The 17,949-nt window shown below is 52.3% G+C and overlaps 1 protein-coding gene across 1 annotated transcript; it reads right to left on the bottom strand.

Annotated features, from left to right (window-relative positions):
- Nucleotides 1-4,232: 4,232 nt before the first annotated feature.
- On the bottom strand, nucleotides 4,233-17,679 carry CACNG8 (calcium voltage-gated channel auxiliary subunit gamma 8). Its single transcript, XM_053915017.1, has 4 exons — nucleotides 17,390-17,679; nucleotides 7,635-7,718; nucleotides 6,342-6,482; nucleotides 4,233-5,015 (listed from the first exon to the last, which is right to left on the bottom strand). The coding sequence occupies exons 1-4, from the start codon at nucleotides 17,562-17,564 to the stop codon at nucleotides 4,267-4,269; spliced, it is 1,149 nt and encodes a 382-aa protein (XP_053770992.1). The 5' UTR covers nucleotides 17,565-17,679; the 3' UTR covers nucleotides 4,233-4,266.
- Nucleotides 17,680-17,949: the final 270 nt, after the last annotated feature.

Here is a 17,949-nt window from a genome sequence, read left to right as displayed (position 1 = left end):
CCCTGTCTTTCTCAATCCATCTACTGTAACAGCTCTCTCATTTCAGGGTGCATTTTTCTGTCCCCCACCTCCCTGTCGGCCAATCTCCCTGTCTCTCCTTTCACAGAAAGGGTACGAACATTCTTTGGCATGGAAATCCTTGACACTTTCACGTCAAAAGGAAGGCCTGGTCTCCACTCTCCATCATTCTTTCTTCCACTCCAGCAGGGCGCCGCCAGTCCCCACCCTTGTATTGCAATGGTCTCTCAGCAGGACCACATTATCAAACCAAACTCGTTGGTTGCTTTTGGGATTTTCCTTGTTCTCAGCAGCATTTCAAGGTATCCTCCTGGTCTCTGCCTACCTCACGGCCACCCCTCTCCCCAGCTCTGCTACATCCTCTTCTGCACCATGCAGTTCCCCCCGCCCATCCTTCTGGCTGTGTCGCTTCTCTGTCCACACTCACCTCATCCAGTCCTATGGCTTTAAATGTCTCCTATATGCTGACCTTTCCAAAATTTGTATTTCCAGCTATGACCTCTCCCCCAGCTCCAGTCTCACATTTCCGACTGGCGACCTGATACTCTGACTTGGGTTTCTCACGGGCCTCTACAAAGGAGGGCTCTGGATCGGGCCATTGGAATCCTGACTCCTTTCCCTGGGGCCCCCTGGTCTGTTCCCAATTGAGGGTTCCTTCTTTCCCTCACTTCGCCTTCTCCCTCTGTCTCCTGCAGCACCCAGTTCATTACTGTAGGTCCTGCCCCCAGAATCTCACTTCTCTCCACCCTCACTGACCCCCCATGGGGCCAGGCCACCAAGGACAACAGCTCCCTAACTCCTTACTGACATTTTCACTCCGAAATTGATTCTCAGCACAGCTGTGTGGTGCTGTTATTTTGGTTTTTAATGAAACTATAATCATGTCATCGGGCCTGTGCTCGATTCCCACGGAAACTAGAAATTCAAGTTAATTCCCAGGGCTGAAAGGTCCTACATGATGGGCCCTGAGCCTGTTCTGACCACACCCTGATCCGATGGCCCTCATTGCCAACTTGCATCTCTGTTAGCCGCCCACTGCCTGAGCATCCTGGCCATCCTGGGACTCCTCTGGGTTTTTGTGCTGCCTTTCATGGCGAGAATGCTTTCTCTGTCCCTTTTCTACTCACAACCCGTCTCTGTTTAAAGGTTACCTCTGCAGGGAGGTCTCCTCTAGAGCCCTGCCCCCATGGAGGTCCGTACATTCTGCTAGGTTTTTAAAGCCATTCCCTGTAACCCAAATTCTCATTTGCCTCCCCTGTGACTTCCAGGAGAGCAGGAGTTTGACAATCCACCCAGCTGATGCCCTGGGCCTCGCCAGAGTCTAGAAGGGGATGGGGCTTGGTGAATACTTCTTGGACACTGAACACAGAAATCAAGCACCAGAAATGGCTCATTCCTACATAGCACACCTGCTTCTGGGTCTCTGTATTTCTTCCCAGGCAGATCTTGGGATCTCTCTGTGGTTCTGCCTCTGCCTATTTTTATGTCTCTGCACTGTCTCACTTCTTTGTGTCAGTCGCTCTGGTCCCCTTGTCTCTCCTCTCTGGATCACCTTCCTTTTTCTCTGTCTCTGTGACTCCCCGAGTTTGGATCTCTATTGTCCTCATCCTTCTTCCAATTTCCCCTCCCCCATATCCCTCCCTATGCCCACCCCCTACCTCTTTCTTGTTCTCTGGCCTTTGGACCCTAGACTCCACTACCCTCAGCTAGTTCTGCACCCCCTCCAACCAGAGCCCCATCTCCCACCAAACTTGTTTCTAGCCCTACCTCTCCATCGTCCCCCCTCTATAGATCACCCTGTACCAAGTTCTCCCTGTCTCCATAATGCATATTCCTTTCCCCACGTTTTCTGGTATCTCTGATACTGTCTCCATGTCATTCCTCGCTGGTCCCCACCCTCCAATCTCCCCCTTTCTAGTCCTTCCACAGGGGCCCCTGAGGGAAGTCCTAAAACCCAGTCCTAGTCCCATCCTCCTCTGTCCCTCTTTTTGCTGCTGCTCCTTGTTGTCACAACACAGGCTGGCAGAGCCCCTGGTGTCCTGAGGCCCTCACTGCCCACTCCTTCCTGTCTGTTCTCCCGCCAGACTAGGAGCCCACTGAAGGCATGGCAGGGCCTGAGTATCTCTTTACACCCAGCATCTCAGAGCACTGGGCCTGGCACCTGGGAGACCTCGGGAAATATTTGCTGGATCAATGAAGGGAAACCACCAAGCACTGTTCCTTCTTCGTCCTCAGTGACCTTCAAACCCATCCCCACCCTCCACCCCCACAGACCTTGCCCAGCTCAGCTGCCATCCTCTCTCACTACCCAACAGCTCCAGCCATATCCCGGGGGCTTCTCCTAATGCCCGCAACTGATCCTGCCAGTCCCCTGCTCAAAGCTCTCCCATATTTCCCTCAGCCTGGAACTCCAGCACCTAAAACTCTGCCTTCTGACTGTTTCTCTGGGCTCACCCTACTTTCACCTTGTCCTTCAGCATCCCCAAACTGACCACTGTCCCCCTGCAGCATGCTGTTTCACTCCTCCACTTCGCCCAAAAGCCTTCCTCACCTGGCAGACTCCTGCTCATCCATTTGAAGCCCAGGCTGGTGTGGGCATGAAGTTCCCCCCAGGAAGCTTCCCTACATGCTGCCCATTCTGGGTGGCCGGTCACTCCCTTCTCCATCAAGGTACCCAGCATGGTCCCTGTTACAGCACCAATCGCCCTGCCTGGATTGTGGTTTATGTGGGTTCCTGTAAGGCTTACTTAAACTCTTTTACCTCTGGGGATCCTGAGTCTACAGCACGCTGCCTGGTACGTCAGCAAAGGCATGACGAGGTGATCTCAATGAGTGGATGGCTGAATGAATGAATGACACCAATCTCCTGCACGGTGAAGACACGGTGCCTGTGCTTCAGTATTTGTGTAATTATCTGCTTTCTCCCACGAGTGTGAGTTTCAAGAGCCAGTGTCTGCATTTGATGCTGAACCCCAGCATGCCTCTGCCTCTCATCTCTGAGCTCCCGCCTCCCCTTTGTACACCATTCACGTTGCATTCCTGCCGACAGCCATTCATGCCATGACTCCCCACTGGCCTCAGAACAGAATGTAAACTCCCAGCCTAACCTCTAAGTCCCCGGGAAGTCTGGCCCTGTCTATGTCTCCAGCTTCATCTTGTTCCATCTGCACCTGGCTCACTTACTCCAGTCTCATCTTGCTCCATCTGCACCTGGCTCCCTCACTCCAGCCTCATCTTGTTCCATCTGCACCTGGCTCCCTCACTACAGGAAAGTCTTCCCTGGAAGCTCCTCCTGCCCCAGGACCTTTGCATATGCTGTTCTCTGGCTGAAACAGTCCCCGCCCCCCTTCCGCTTCACCTGGCTGCTTCTTGTCAGCCTATTTCGTGTAAGATAAACTATCCCTTCTTTTTAAGCTGGGTTAAGCCCCCGTGACAGAGCATTTTGTAGCTTGTTGGATTTTTCCTATGTCCTAACTGTAATTTACTGTTTGTGGACACAATTCCTTATTAAATGCACAAGATGTAAACTCTCTGAGGATGGTGGGGACCCTGTCCGTTTTCCTCCCTTCTGTAGGCTCAGCTCTCAAAACAATGCCTAGCACTTCAGTACACAAATAAATTGTTGGTAATGACTGAACAAGTCACTTTCTGTGCCCGTTTATATCCTTCACGGCGCCGTCCTGGTATACAGCAGGTGCTCAATAAACCCTTGTGGAATAACAAATGGAAAAGTGAATGAATGTCTACGTCCACACCTTGTCCCTCAGCCTCTCCACATCCCTTCTCTTTTCCTGTCTCTTTATACAGCGCATATATATAGTTTTGTAGGTGTAACTCTATATTTGTGTTATGGGCCCCTCTCCAGGAGTTGGGCTGAGCTGGGCTGGGCTGGGCTGGGAGTCCCTCCCTTCCCCCCGCCCCGCCACCACATGCACACAGCAAAACGTTAAAAAGAAAACATCTCAAAACTGCAAAAAACACCAAGGCCCTCCCCCACCCAATCCCACAAAAAAAAATAAAACATGACGTTCCCTCACGCGGCTCACTCCCTTGCCTTCCCTTCCCCCTCCCTTGGGGGTCCCTGATTCGAGGGTGGGGGGCACTCCTCCACGCCTGGGGGGGGGAGGGGACGCGGGGGGAAGGCCAAGCAGTCCCAGCGCGCTCACGGGAAGGAGGGGGCGCCCCCGACCCCCGGCAGCCTCGTTGCACGCGCGCCCGCGCACGCGCCCCGGCGCCCCCTGTGCGCCCCTACACCGGCGTGGTTTTCCTGTTGAGCGTGTTGGTGTTGGAGGCGGCGGCCTCCTTGGCCAGGGTCCCGGGGGCGGGCGCGGCAGGCGCGGGCGGGGCTGGCGCGGGGGCAGCGGGCGGCCCAGTGACCGTGACCGTGACGCCGCCACTGGCCTCCTTGGGGAAGGCATTATGCAGAGTGAGGAAGCCGGGCGCCCCCCCGCGGTCCCGCTCGGTACCCGCCCCGCCGCCGCCGCCACCGCCCGCGCCCCCAGCCGCGCCGCCGAAAGCCCCTCCGCCGCCGGCCCCCGCCAGCCCCGCCGCCACGCTGCCCTTGGATGGGTCGCGGCTGAGCGTGTACATGGAGATGTCCGTGGAGGCGAAGCCCGGGCCCCCGGTGCCGCCGGGAGACGCGTCCCGCGACGGCGACGGCTCGCTGGAACGGGAGCTAGAGCGGGAGCGGCGGCGGTAGCGGAAGCGGTAACTGGGCAGACGGAGGATGGCCGAGGGGCCGCTCCCGCCACTGCCGCCCGCGCCCCCGCCGGCCTTGAGCAGGTCCGAGCGAGACTGGCAGTGCGCCTCGCGGCTGCGCTCGATGTAGATGTTGACGGCCAGCACGCCGATCACCTCGGCCAGGATGAAGGAGAGCCCGCCGAAGTAGAAGGACCAGCCGTACGAGTAGTGGTTCTTCTTCTCCTCGTCCCGCTTCGGGCCCGGCTCGCCCGCGTTGGCCGAGATGTACACGATGACACCGATGATGTTGCTCAGGCCTGGGCAGGGACGGTCAGAGGGGAGCCTCTAGGCCACCCCGGCCCGCCCCGCCCCGCAGTCCCGCCCCCTCGGGCCAGAGCTCCACCCCCCGAAGGTATACCTCCCTCCCCAGTGGTCTGAGCCCTGTCCCAGGTGGGCTAAACTCCCTAGCTGGTCAGCTTCGCCCCCGCCCCCTCAGGGTACACACCCCAAAAGGTCCAGACCTCAACCCGTCAGCTCTAATCCCACCCTAAATAGCCTCAGCCCCGCCCTCAGATAACCCAGGCTCCGCCCCCAGGTAGCCTTAGCCACACCTCACGTGACCCGGACGCCCCGCCCCCCCCGGTGGTCCAGGCCCCACTCTGATTGGTCTAGTATCACCATTACCCTTATACACCTGGGTTTCCCCTGGGCCCCACCTTCTACTAGTTTAAATGAAATAATCCCGCTCTGACTCTAGCCCCTGACCCTCGCTGACTCAAACTTTTCCTTTCATGATTATCATCCCAGTCTGGTTCTCTCTTCTAGGCCCTCCCACTGCTGCTCTAGAATTCGCCCTTACTTAGAGCAGGTCCCATTCCACCCAAATCCAGCCTCCATGTCCCCCGACTACCCCCTCCCGTTGTGGGTCTAGGCTAGGCTTCTCTCAGATCGAGCAAGCCCCGCCCCCTGCAGGTCTAGACCCATCCCCCCAAAACACCTCCAGCTCTTAATGCTAAATCTCCCGCCTTCTCTGGGTTCCACCACTTCAAAAAATCTGCTTTCTTGGAACTTTGCAGCACTATTCATGTCCGGTAGAAAGGGGGTCTAACCCCTAAAGGGGGTGTCTCGCTTGGAGTTGTCTGGACGGTTTCCCAGCACCAGCCCATCCCTGGAGGCACTGGAGACCACAAGACCCCACCCCCTAAAACAGGCTCCTCCCCACCTGCACCAAATCACTTTTCCCTGGGGCCAGGTCTTTCACCGCCCCGACCCGCCCCTCTGTTTTCAAGACCCTAATTGTGGCTCTACGCTCAAGCTCCTCCCCTTCCGTCACCAGAACCAAAGGCTTTGGACCCTAGACTCCCCGCATCGCAGATTACGCGCTAGACACCTGTCTGTGCAGAGTTCACTCCCCTGTAAACGGCACAGAGGCGACACCTACCTTGCCCAGCTGGTGGCGATGGAGTTTGGGAAGAGCCTAGGCAGGCTCCGGGCCTCAGCGGGCGCCCGGGGCAGGGTGGCTTTGCGCGCGCGCGCGCGCGCGCGCACACACACACACACACACACACACACACACACACAGACACTCTCGTAGTGTCGTAAGTGGACGGCCCCGACAGCTGCCCCCTCCTTCTGCCTCTCACCTGCTGCCACGAACAGGATTCCTGCGCCCAGGATGATGTTCCTCTTAGACTTGTAGACCCGAGAGGCCGCCACGCACACGCCCCCAAGCAGCAGCAGGATGGCACTGAGGATGGGGAAGATGCTGGAGGCCCGGACGACTCCTACGAGGGAAAAAGGAGGGGAGGGGAGGGGGAGAGGGAGGGGGTGGGCGGTCAGAGGCTGCCGCCTGCGCACCCCACTCCCCGCACCCCGGCCCCCTGCGCTGCACCTCCTGCCTGCTTTTGCCTGCACTTGTCTCTTCCCTAGTTCTCCAGTTTTCCCTCTCTTCCTGTGTTCTCCTTGTCTCATTCACTGCCTCATCCTCCTTTTAAACATTTCTCTATTTCTCGGCCAGATTTTCTCTTTCTCTTTGTCATTTTTCTTTCTTCCTCAGTCTATTTTTCTGTCTCCTGGCAAATATACATAATATAAATTTTTTCCTTATTATTTCTCTAAATCACTCTTTTTCTGAACTTCTCGATTTCTCCGTGGACCCCTCCCTTTCTCTTTCCCCTTCCAGCACGATCCTTCCCTTTCTGCGCACTTCTTTCTTTTCTACAGATCCCTCTATCAAACCTCTTAATATTTCTCTTCCTCCTCCTCTCATTTCTGCCTGGCTTTATCTCTCTCTCTAGGTTTCTCCTTTTTTTTTCCTCCTCCTCGTCCTCCCTTCTTCTCCTCTTTCCTCCCTTCTCTCTCTCTCTTCCTCTCTTGTTCCTTTTCTCTCTCCCCCTCCCTCCTCTGTCACCCCCCCTTTTCTGTCTGGCTTCATTTATAGCTCTGAGTTTCTCTTTCTGTCTCCCTCCGTCAAGTCTCTCTCCCCCTCTCTCTGCAGGCCTTTCCACCCCCAAACCCTAGGCAAACAGATTTTGCGATTTCAGAGCCCCGCGGAGGCCACAGGCAATCATAACCCAGGATTTGCCGCGTTCTCGTAGTAGCTACCACTCGCATTACAGGCTTCCCCAGCCTGCTCCCAAGATTGGCCAGTCGGCACCGCAGATTGCTTCACAGCCTAAGGGCGCAGCGGCCAATCCCAGCCCAGAGAGCGACTATAGGGCCGCCAATCAGCTCCCAGGATCTCCACACTGCCCACCCCGAGGTGAGAGGAGCTGGCGGGAGAAAAACCACTGAGCCAATCCGTGAGCAGAGGATCTCAAGAGTCTGGCCTTGGATTAGCTGGCACACTCTTCTCTGCGTGTGGATCTAACTGCCCGCCCCCACCCCCCCAGGCCAGGCCCCGCAGTGCCCCCAGTCTGTCCCCGTCCCCAACGTACGGAGCAGATACTCCGCGCTGTCATGGTCGTAGTCGGTGTCCTCCGGGAAATGGTTGATCTTCACGCAGACGCCTCTTTTCAGCCCTGGAAGGGGACGCAGGTGGTGGTGTGGGGGTACTTCAGAGTTGGGGGGACCCCCTGCGAGAGAAGCCCACCCCTTCCTCAACCCACCCCTGACCCGCGTTGACAGGGAGAGAGAAAATCCTGGCTCCTGAGCCTGTCCCGGCATTTGGGACAAACTTTCAACCTCTCTGGCCTCAGTTTCCTCACCAGTTTTTTTTTAAAGAAAAAAAAAAATCCAAAGCTCACTAAAAGGCCACGAGGACGTTTGCCCTGAAACCTGGGCTAAGACATCAGCCTCTCTGGCTTTGTGTCTCCCTCTCTGTAAGAAGACGTTGGCTTTAGCAATGCCAAGACGCCCTTCTAAGTCCGAACTTGCTAACAGTCTGAAAATGCGTGGGAAACCGAAGGAGGCTGCATAAGGCAAGGAAGACTTCATTTCCCACGAAACCCTATGAAGTCTTGAGTCCACCTTCGGGGAGAGCAGCCCCAGCTGTTCATGAGAGTTCTAGTGTCTTCAATCCTGTGGATAAGCAGAGGGAATACCAGTGTCTCCCCTGGAATCCGCTGGAAGGGGATGGAGTGATTGGACCCAACAGAGGCATGTGAGGAGGTCGCCTCTAGGGGTCTTCCAGCCTCTCCCCCTTCATCCACCCCAGAATCCTATCCTTAGGTCCCGGACCTCACACCCTTTGGGAACCTATCATCTCATTTTTGAGGACAGTTCCCATTCTAACACATAGCTTGAGACTGCTCTATAATTAAGCATAAATATAAATACATTTCGTTTCCTCCATTGTCCAGGCTCCTTCTAACTCCAGGTTGTGAAACGGTCCGCTCACATTCTTCACTGAAGAAAACTTACCCTGCAAGTGGGTAGCTCACAGGGTGCCTCCTTGAGGAAGCAGCTCCTGGGCTCGCACGCAGGCACTTCTCCCACTAAAGTTGGGTCCAATTCCCACTCTGGGCTGCAGCTGCTCCCTGTGCTACCCTTTCTGGAATGCATCAGAGATGTTGACTTACGAATATCTTGTTAGCAAGCTGAGAGTTTCTGCAAGGCTGTGTGTGTGTGTGTGTGTTTGTGTGTGTGTGTGTGTGTGTGTGTTGGGGGTGGGGGAGGCACATAGGGTCTCAGTCCTCTGTGTCCCTAGCATTGCCTGGCACAAAGGAGGCCTCAAGAAATGGGAGTCAGCCCCAGTTATTAGCTCAGTTGGGTTAGTGTGTCCTCCCAATATGCCATGGTTGCAGGTTTCACCCTTGGTCAGGGCACAAAGAGGAAAAAGAAAACAATGAATGCGTAGCTAAGTGGAATAACAAAATGATGTTTTTTTTACTCTCCCCCCATGACACTCTCTCTAAAATCAATGAATAAAATTTTTTTTAAGAAATGGGTGTTGAATGAATGAATGAATATAAAGATAGCAGAAGGCAGGATTTGAGGTAGATGACGACAGGGAAAGGAATGGGGGTAAAGACAAGGACTGGAAGAACTATTAGACAGTGAGTAATTCCATTAAGAGCTAACATTGCTAAGTGCTTCCTAGGTGAATGAACTCATCTGGAGCTCCCCAGAGTCCCATGAAATACATGATGTTATTGGTGTTGTGCAGAGACCAGACATTGTGAATCTGAGTCTCACTGCTTGATAATGAAGCAGCACACCATCATGTCTTTATTCTGTGACCTGTTGGCATTACTTAGGTCAATTTGCTTCAGTTTCTACACCTAATAAAGGGTACAATAAGACCTCCCTCATGGGGATGTGGTGAGGATTGAATTCGGGTAGAGATTTAGCACTTTGCCTGGGTCACAACTAAGTGCTCAGTCACGATCAGTAGATATACCCATTGTCCAGATGAGGAAGACAGAGGCACAGAAAGGGTTCATCAATTCAAAGCGGATGGGTGGTGGAAGCAGATTCAAACACACAGCAGTTTGCCTTACTGGGATGTAAGCATATGGACTGTTCACCACTGTATCCCCAGCACCTAGAACAACGCCTAGCACATGTAAGTGCTTGATAAATATTTTTATGAAAGAATGATTGGGCCCTGGGTGGTGTGGTTCAGTGGATTGAGTGCTGGCCTGTGAACCAAAGGGTCCCTGGTTCGATTCCCACTCAGGGCACATGTCTGGGTTACAGGCCAGGTCCCCAGTAGGGGGCGTGTGAGAGGCAACCACACTCTGATGTTTCTCTTCCTCTCTTTCTCCCTTCCTTCCCCTCTAAAAATAAATAAATAAAATCTTTTAAAAAACAAAAAAAGAAAGAATGACTGAATGGGCCAACGAGCACATGAAAATGTACTCAGTATCACAAATCATTAGGGAAATGCAGATCAAAACCACAATGAGATACCACCTCATACCCATTAGGATGGCTACTATAAACAAAAAGAAAAAAAACAGAAAATAACATAGTTGGCAAGGATGTGAAGAAATTGAGAGCCTTGTGCACTGTTGGTGGGAATGTAAAATGGTAGAGTTGCCATGGAAAATAGTATGGAGTTTCCTCTAAAAAATTAAAACCAGAATAACTATTTGATCCAGAAACTTCATTTTGGGGTATACACTCAAAATAATTTAAAGCAGGGTCTCTAAGAAATATTGGTACACTCATTTTCATACCAGCATTATCCACAATAGCCAAAAGCAACCCGTGTCCATCAATGTATGGGTAAAATGTGGTATACATATTCAAAGGAATATTATTCAGCTGTAAAAAGGAAGGAAATTCTGACATATGCTACAACATGGATGAACCGTGAGATATTATGCTAAGTAAAATATGCCAAACACAGAAAGACAAATACTATATGGTTCCACTTCTGTTTGGTGCATAGAGGAGACAAATTTCGAAAGACAGGAGCTGGGGGAGAGGAAATGGGAATTTGTTTAATGGAGGCAGAGTTGGAATTTTGCAGGATGAAAAGAGCTCTGGACATGGATGGTGGTGATGGTTGTACAACAACGTGAAGGTACTCAACACCACTAAACTGTACTTTTAAACATGGTTAAAATGGCCCTGGCTGGTGTAGCTTGGTGGTTGAGCGCTGGCCTGCAAACCAAAGGGTCACATGTTTGATTCCTAGTTGGGGCACATGCCTAGGTTGTGGGCCAGGCCCCCCCCACTAGGGGGCACTAGGGGGCACTTGAGGGGCAACCACACATTGATGTTTCTCTTCCTCTCTTTTTCCTTCCCTTCCCCTCTCTCTAAAAATAAATAAATAAAATCTTTTAAAAAATGGTTTAAGTGATCAACTTTATATTCCATGTATTTTACAATTAAAAAGTGATTGAATAAATAAATGAACATACACTCACAAGAGCAAACTCTTACACATCGGCACATCCACTATGAAGTGGCAGGTAAGACTGCGGGTCCCCATAGTACTCTCCTTTCCTGAATGGGATCACAGTCCTGCTCTCATAACATTAACGACAATTAAATGAGGTTGAGCATGGGGAGCACAGGGCACACAGACGCTTTCAGCAGAATGGTGGTGACAGCAGTAATGACAAGTAGCTCTTCCTGAGGGCTAAGCACACACCAGGCTCCCAGCCCTTGACAGGGAGTAACGCACCCAATATTTATGATGAACCCTAGAGGTAGGAGGCAAAAACAGTCCCTTTGCTCTACTGATGAGGAAACTGAGGCATGGATTTGAAGAGGCCTCTGGGTCCCACGTGGACGGTAAGTCATGGGAGGAGGTGTAGGAGCAGCTGGGCTTCAGAGATCAACAGATTGAGGGCTGTGGAGCATGGTGGCTACCAGCCTGTTTCCTCGTTTCAAAAAGGAGGATGATGATATGACTTTATAGGGCTTGATAAGAATTCAATGAGCCCTGGCTAGTGTAGTTCAGTGGATTGAGTGCCAGCCTGAGAACCAAAGGGTCACTGGTTCCATTCCCAGTCAGGGCACATGCCTGGGTTGCACACCAGGTCCCCAGCAGGGGGCGCACAAGAGGCAACCGCACATTGATGTTTCCCTGTCTTTTTCCCTCCCTTCCCCTCTCTCTAAAGATAAATAAATAAATAAATAACCTTTTAAAAAGAATTCAATGAAACACACAATCAAGCATGGGGGTTATGGGGCTATATGTGTGTCCTAGGACCCGATTGGATTGGGAGCTTTTCACGAGCAGTGATGGCGATGGATTCCCGAGTCTCCCCCAGGACCTGCCTAGGTCACTGTGAGGGGGGAGCAGGTGAGGTGAGGACATGCGCAGAAGTGGGTTCCAGCCCACTCTGCCCACTGCGTGTGGCAGAGCCAATGGCTGACTCACTTCCCCTTTCTGGCCATCAGCTTCCTGCCCTGACAAACACAAGCCATAATAATACCTTTCCCTGGTGCAGTTGGGAGGACTCAATGAGATAATAAGGCAGGCAAAGTGCTGAGCATAGACGCTTTGGACAGTGGCTGGAATAAATGGTCTCTGGGTCCAGGTCACTCTGTCCTAACAGAGGACCTGGGACTGCAGCTGAGATTCCCCGGGAGGAGCTAGACCCGTACACCTGCCACCAGCACCGGTAGCTCTAGCGCCCTTGAAACACGGCAACAGAAATGAGCTGTGAGGGTAAAACACTCACTGATTTCAGACTTAATATGAAAAAAAGCATAGTATTTCATTAATTTTATATATTGATTACATGTTAAAATATTTTGGCTCTACTTGGTTAAATAAAATATATTACTAACCTTCACATGAATGTATAATACTGTATAAATTATATTCATTAAACCTTTTCCTGTGTACTTGTTTGCACGTAGCTCCTAGAAAAATTTAAATCGTATACACAGCTTGTGTAATGTCTCTGTGGGCAGTGCTGGGAGAGAGGCTGGGACTTCCAGATTACCAAGGAGTAGGGATTCAGAGTCACCTGAGTTCCAAATAATAATATCAACCAAATATAAACTATATAATTCAGCCCTTACTCTGTGCCTGCCAGCCTTTTTTTATTAATTTATTTTTAGAGAGAAGGGAAGGAAAGGAGAAAGAAAGGGAGAGAAACACTGATGTGCTAGAGAAACATGGATCAGTTACTTCTGACACACGCCCCCAGCAGGAACCTGGCCCGAAGTCTAGGCATGTGCCCTGAACAGGAATTGAACAGGGTGAACTTTCGGTTTTCAGGGCAATGCCCAACCCATTGAACTATGTGGGTCAGGGCTGTGCCTGCTAGCCGTTCAAATGCCTCACAATGCTAACTCAGTTGACTTTCTGATAGAATAGGCACAGAGAGGTTAAATATATGGCCCAAGGTGACCCTGCTGTGCCTGGCACACAGGAGGTAAACCGATCACTACAGCCCACTGCATCACTCAGAGCCGGGGTTGGACCCCAAGAACTCCTGGGGATACAGTGCCTTCAGGAGGAAGTGCCTCAGGGGGGCCCAGTTTCTTTTTCTTTTTCTTTAGTTTCTAAATCCTCACCCAAGGATATGTTTATTGATTTTAGAGAGAGAGAAAGGGAGAGAAACATCAATGTGTGAGAGAGAAACATCGACCAGTTGCCTCCCATATGTGTCCACACTGGGGATTGAACCTACAACCTTTTTGTGCATGGGACCACACTCCAACCAACCGAACCACCCGGCCAGGGCAAGGGGACCAGTTTCTATACTCCCGGATCCGTGATGGGCTGGTGGCTGGTGGACACATTGCTTTGTGCTCCTTAGAAAACAAAACAGACCCAGGTTGAAATCCAGCCTCTACTGCATATTACCTTGGGCAAGTTGCTTCACCTCTCTGAGCCTCAGCTTCCATTTCAGGCAGATGGAGATCTAATCATACATACTGCACAGGACTCTGGAGAGCGTTCAGTGACAAATGAATGACAATGATGGTAACAATCAAGCCAGCCTGCAAGCACCACCCCCGCTTTATAAAACACCTCCTTCCTTTGACTCCCAGGACACACACTCACTTCTTTTTGCCCAAATCTCTGTGGCCACTCCTTTCTCAGCTCCTTTGCAGGCTTCCTCTGGTCTCTCTGATTGCCTCGTAGTAGTAAGCTAGCTCAGGCAGCAGCCCCTCAACTAATTTTTTGGTTTCTGTCTCTTCTCATCCTGTAGGTGACCTCATCTGTTCATATGCCATGACCCCCAATTTGTGTCTCCAGCCCAGACTGTCCCCCTGCGCTCTGGCCTCACATCATATTGCTGACGGCCTGGGTCAGCGGTCTGCTAACGGTGGCCCACAGGCCAAACCCAGCGAAGAATGTTTTATATTTTTAAGGGAAATTTATTTATTTCCCTTAAAAATAAATAAATTTCCACTCTTGAGAATGGGGAAGGGAGGGAGAAAGAGAGGGACAGAATTATAAATGAGTGGTTGCCTCTAGCATGTCCCCTACTGGGGACCTGGCCCACAACCCAGGCATGTGCCCTGACTAGGAATCAAACCAGCAACCCTTTGGTTCACAGGCTGGCACTCAATCCACTGAGCCACACCAGCCAGGGCTGGGTTTTGTACTTTTGAAGGGACTGAAAAAGTAACAAAAGAGACTATTCCATGGCACGTGAAAATGATATGAAACTCAGATGTCAGTGACCATAAGTGAGGAACGCCACCACAGCCATTTAACTCGCGTGTCGTCTCTGGTTGTTTTCAGGAGTGGTTGTGACAGAGACTATGCTCCGCAAAGCCTGAAATGTTGAGCATGTGACACATTACAGGGTTTTTGCCATGCTGACCCCTGTCCTAGATGGTCTCTCTAATAGGCAGGTTAAATTTAATATGTCCAGACCTGACCAGGTAGCTAGGTTGGGTAGAGTGTTGTCACGATACACCAAGGTTTTGAGTTCAATCCCTGGTCAGGGAACATACAGGACAAAACCAGTGAATAGATAAATGAGTGGAACAACAAATCAATGTTTCTCTCTCTCTCCCCCCCCTTCTTCCTCTCTCTCTAAAATTAATATATAAATAATTTAAGCTTAACACCCAAATTTAGGCTCGTGATAGCCCTCCTTATAATAAATTAGACGACAGAAACAAAAATAAAATAAAGTACCTGATGTTACACATTGTGAACACTTCCCTCTTTCCCCACCCCATTCTCAGGTACTCAGGACACAACCTCAGAGCAGTGATTCTCAACTAGGGGTAACTGTATTCCTAGTCCAGAGAGAGCTGACAATTTTGGTTGTCACAACTGGGAAGTGCTCCTGGCTTTTAGGAGGTAGAGGCCAGGGTGCTATTAAACACAGTACCACACACAGGATGGTCCCCCACACCACAGTTATTTCTCCCAAAATGTCAACAGCCCTGAGGTGGAAAACGCTGCCCTAGGGACACCCCGACTCTTCTCTCTCATATCCCCCAACTGCCCCACCAGGAACTCCTGCCGTTGTAGCTTCAGACTCAGGTCTGAATTCAAACCACTGCCCAAACTCTAATGCCCCAGCCATGCCATCTCCTGCTTTCTCTCCCTTTAGTTTCTCAACACAGCAGCAGGAGCCTTCCTGTTCAAATCACAGTCAGCTCTTGGTACTCTTCTGCTCAGGAAACTCTGATACGGCCCTGGCTGGTGTGTCTCAGTGGATTGAGTGCCAGCCTGAGAACCAAAGGGTCACAGGTTTGATTCCCAGTCAGGGCACATGCCTGGGCTGCAGGCCAGGTCCCCGGTTGGGGGTGTGTGAGAGGCAACCACATACTGATGTTTCTCTCCCTCTCTTTCACTCTCCCTTCCCTTCTCTCTAAAAAATAAATAAATAAAATCTAAAAAAAGAAAAAAGAACCTCTGATATGGCCCTGACTGGTGTGTCTCAGTAGGTGGAACGCCCTCCTGCAAACCCAAACATCGCCGGTTCCATTCCCAGTCAGTGCACATGCCTGGGTTGTGAGACGGGTCCCCAATTGGGCCCTGTTATCTCTCTGATTCCCCTCTCACCGTGTCCCCCTCACTCCCTCTGCGCCAGCCTCTCCACCTCCCCCTGGTCCTACTCCAGTGCCTTTGCTTTGGCTCTTTCTACAGCCTGAAACCTGTCTCTCACTTCCTTCGAACCTCCACTGCATGCCACCGGCAAAGTCTCCTAGACAATTTTACACACATGTCCCTCGCACATCCGTCTCCTCGGCACTGAGCTCTGTCTAACACCCTAAGTGTTTCATTGGTTGATCTCTTTTATTATCTGTCTCTCCTTCTACAATATAAGGCATATGAAAACAGGAACGTTTTTTGTTTGTCTTTGTCTTTTTCTTTCCACTGTTGTAGCCCCAGAATCAAGAATAGCTCCTGGCACATGGTAAAAAGTCAATAAATATTGGTTGTTGAACGAATGAATGAATGAATGAATGGCATTCTTACTCTATGCCCTACGCTGTCCTAGGGGTTCAGGATGCAAGCCAGCCCACTTGCTTGGTGCCTGCTGCTCAGTCAGACCAGTGAGTGATCCTGAAGTCAAATGCCCACGGGAGAAAGAAAGTTACCTAATGAGAGAAGTGCACAGGATAGGAGGCAATAGGGAGTGGAGGCGACTGTGAACACACGGACACCCCCTCCCCTGATGTGCTATCTGAAGAAGCAGCTGCCACTCAGATCCAGCCAACCTGGCCACGGCAGACCCCCATGTTGTCAGTTTTGCGCTAGTTCCAAAGAAACCGGAAATCAGATTTTTCAATGTGAAGTCTTCCTATTTTTAAATGCTGGCAACCGATTCAGATTTTGGTTTCAGTCTTAAAACACTCCACATGCCAAACCAGGCCTATCTGCAAATCCCATCCATCAGACTTGAGTTCTCTTGGCTCTGCCCCATCCCCAGCTGGGTGACCTTGGGCAAGTGACTCAATCTCTCTGAGCCTCAGTTTCCTCATTCCAGACAGGAGGGTGAAGCCCAGCTCATAGGATTAAACAAGATGGTAACATTCCCTGCTTGTCCTGAGTACTCAGCCACACAAGGGAGAAAAGGATGGGAAAAAGGAAGGGAAGGAACCTCAGCATTTCTGGCTCCACAGGGGGAACCTCGGGATAGGCTAGTCCCATTGCTTCATGTTGCAGCTGGGGCTTCGAGGCCCAGAGGTGAAGCCTCAGGTGGAAAGATACCAGTCACACAGGGGGACTGGCAAGGAGGGGAGCGGAGAAAGAGGGAGGGAGGGAGAGAGAGGAGGAGGGAGAGGGAGAGACAGACCACTGAGGGGAAAAAAGCAGAGATGGAGATAACAGGTTGGAAGAGGAATGAGGGGTGGGAGGCGGAAGAGGAGAAGGTAGGCTTGAGTGCAGGGCGGATGACACAGAGCCACCAGGAGGACGAGGGAGGACCAGCACCAGGGTGGGAGGTTGGAAGACACTAGGGCTGGGAGAGGAGGCAAGGGGAGAAAGAGTGAAAGGCGAGAGCAGAGCGCCAGCCGTACCTAAGACCAGACGGGCAGGACGTCTAAGGGGAGAAACCGCCAAAGTGAGGCAACGGGATGGAGGAGAGGAGGAGAGGGTGTGAATGGTGGCAAAAGAGGGGGGACACTCAGGGCACTGGGGTAGGATGTGGGAGAGAGAATAAGACCAGGGGTACACAGGGGTGGGCATAGGATTCAGACAAGGGCCGGGATGCCCAGGAGAGTTGAAAGGCTGGACAGGGTGGCAGGGCGTGCACCTGTGGGGACCAGCAGGGAGAAGCAGCACCACCAATGCAGACCACCCCTGGGAGATTCGGGAGAGCAGGGGAGGGGCTGCGTGGAGGGGCGCAGCAGCCCCACCTACCTTCCAGGCAGCAGATCCGCCAGAGGCCAGAGTGGGTGAGGCCCCCTGGGTCCTTCTTTTCGGAGGAGCCGCCCCCGCGGTGGGGGGGCCCCTCATCGCCGGCTGTGAGGTTGGTGGTATTGCAGATGAAGGCGCGCGTGTACAGCCAGTAGTCGGTGCTGATGGCGATGGTCATGAGGCCGAAGGCGGCGAAGGCGCCCACGGTGGTCAGCAGCACTTGCACCCCCTTCTCGCACCAGAGGCCCCTCTCTTCGTTCCAGCGCTTCAGCGACTCCAGTTTGACCACGGGCAGCCGGGGGGCCGTGGGCCACCACCGGGGCAGCGGGGGCGGGGCCGTGCCGGCGGCTGGGGGGGGTCACAGCGCAGGCAGAAGTGGGGGGCCTGGGCCCCGGGAGGCTGGGGAGGGGCGGCGAAGACGAGGCTTAGCCCGGAGGGGTCAGAGGGCGGCCATGATCACAGGCTGGTGGAGGGCAGGGAGTGAGATAAAGGGTTAGGAGGCACCAGTACCTACCTCCCCAGCCACCCTGGCCCCCCACCCCACAAAGAACCCCCCTATTTCC

The sequence above is a fragment of the Desmodus rotundus genome, chromosome 12 (genome assembly GCF_022682495.2).
Source record: "Desmodus rotundus isolate HL8 chromosome 12, HLdesRot8A.1, whole genome shotgun sequence".
Taxonomy (NCBI): Eukaryota; Metazoa; Chordata; class Mammalia; order Chiroptera; family Phyllostomidae; genus Desmodus; species Desmodus rotundus.
The sequence above is the reverse complement of the archived record's forward strand: the minus strand, read 5'-3'. Positions and strand labels throughout refer to the sequence as shown.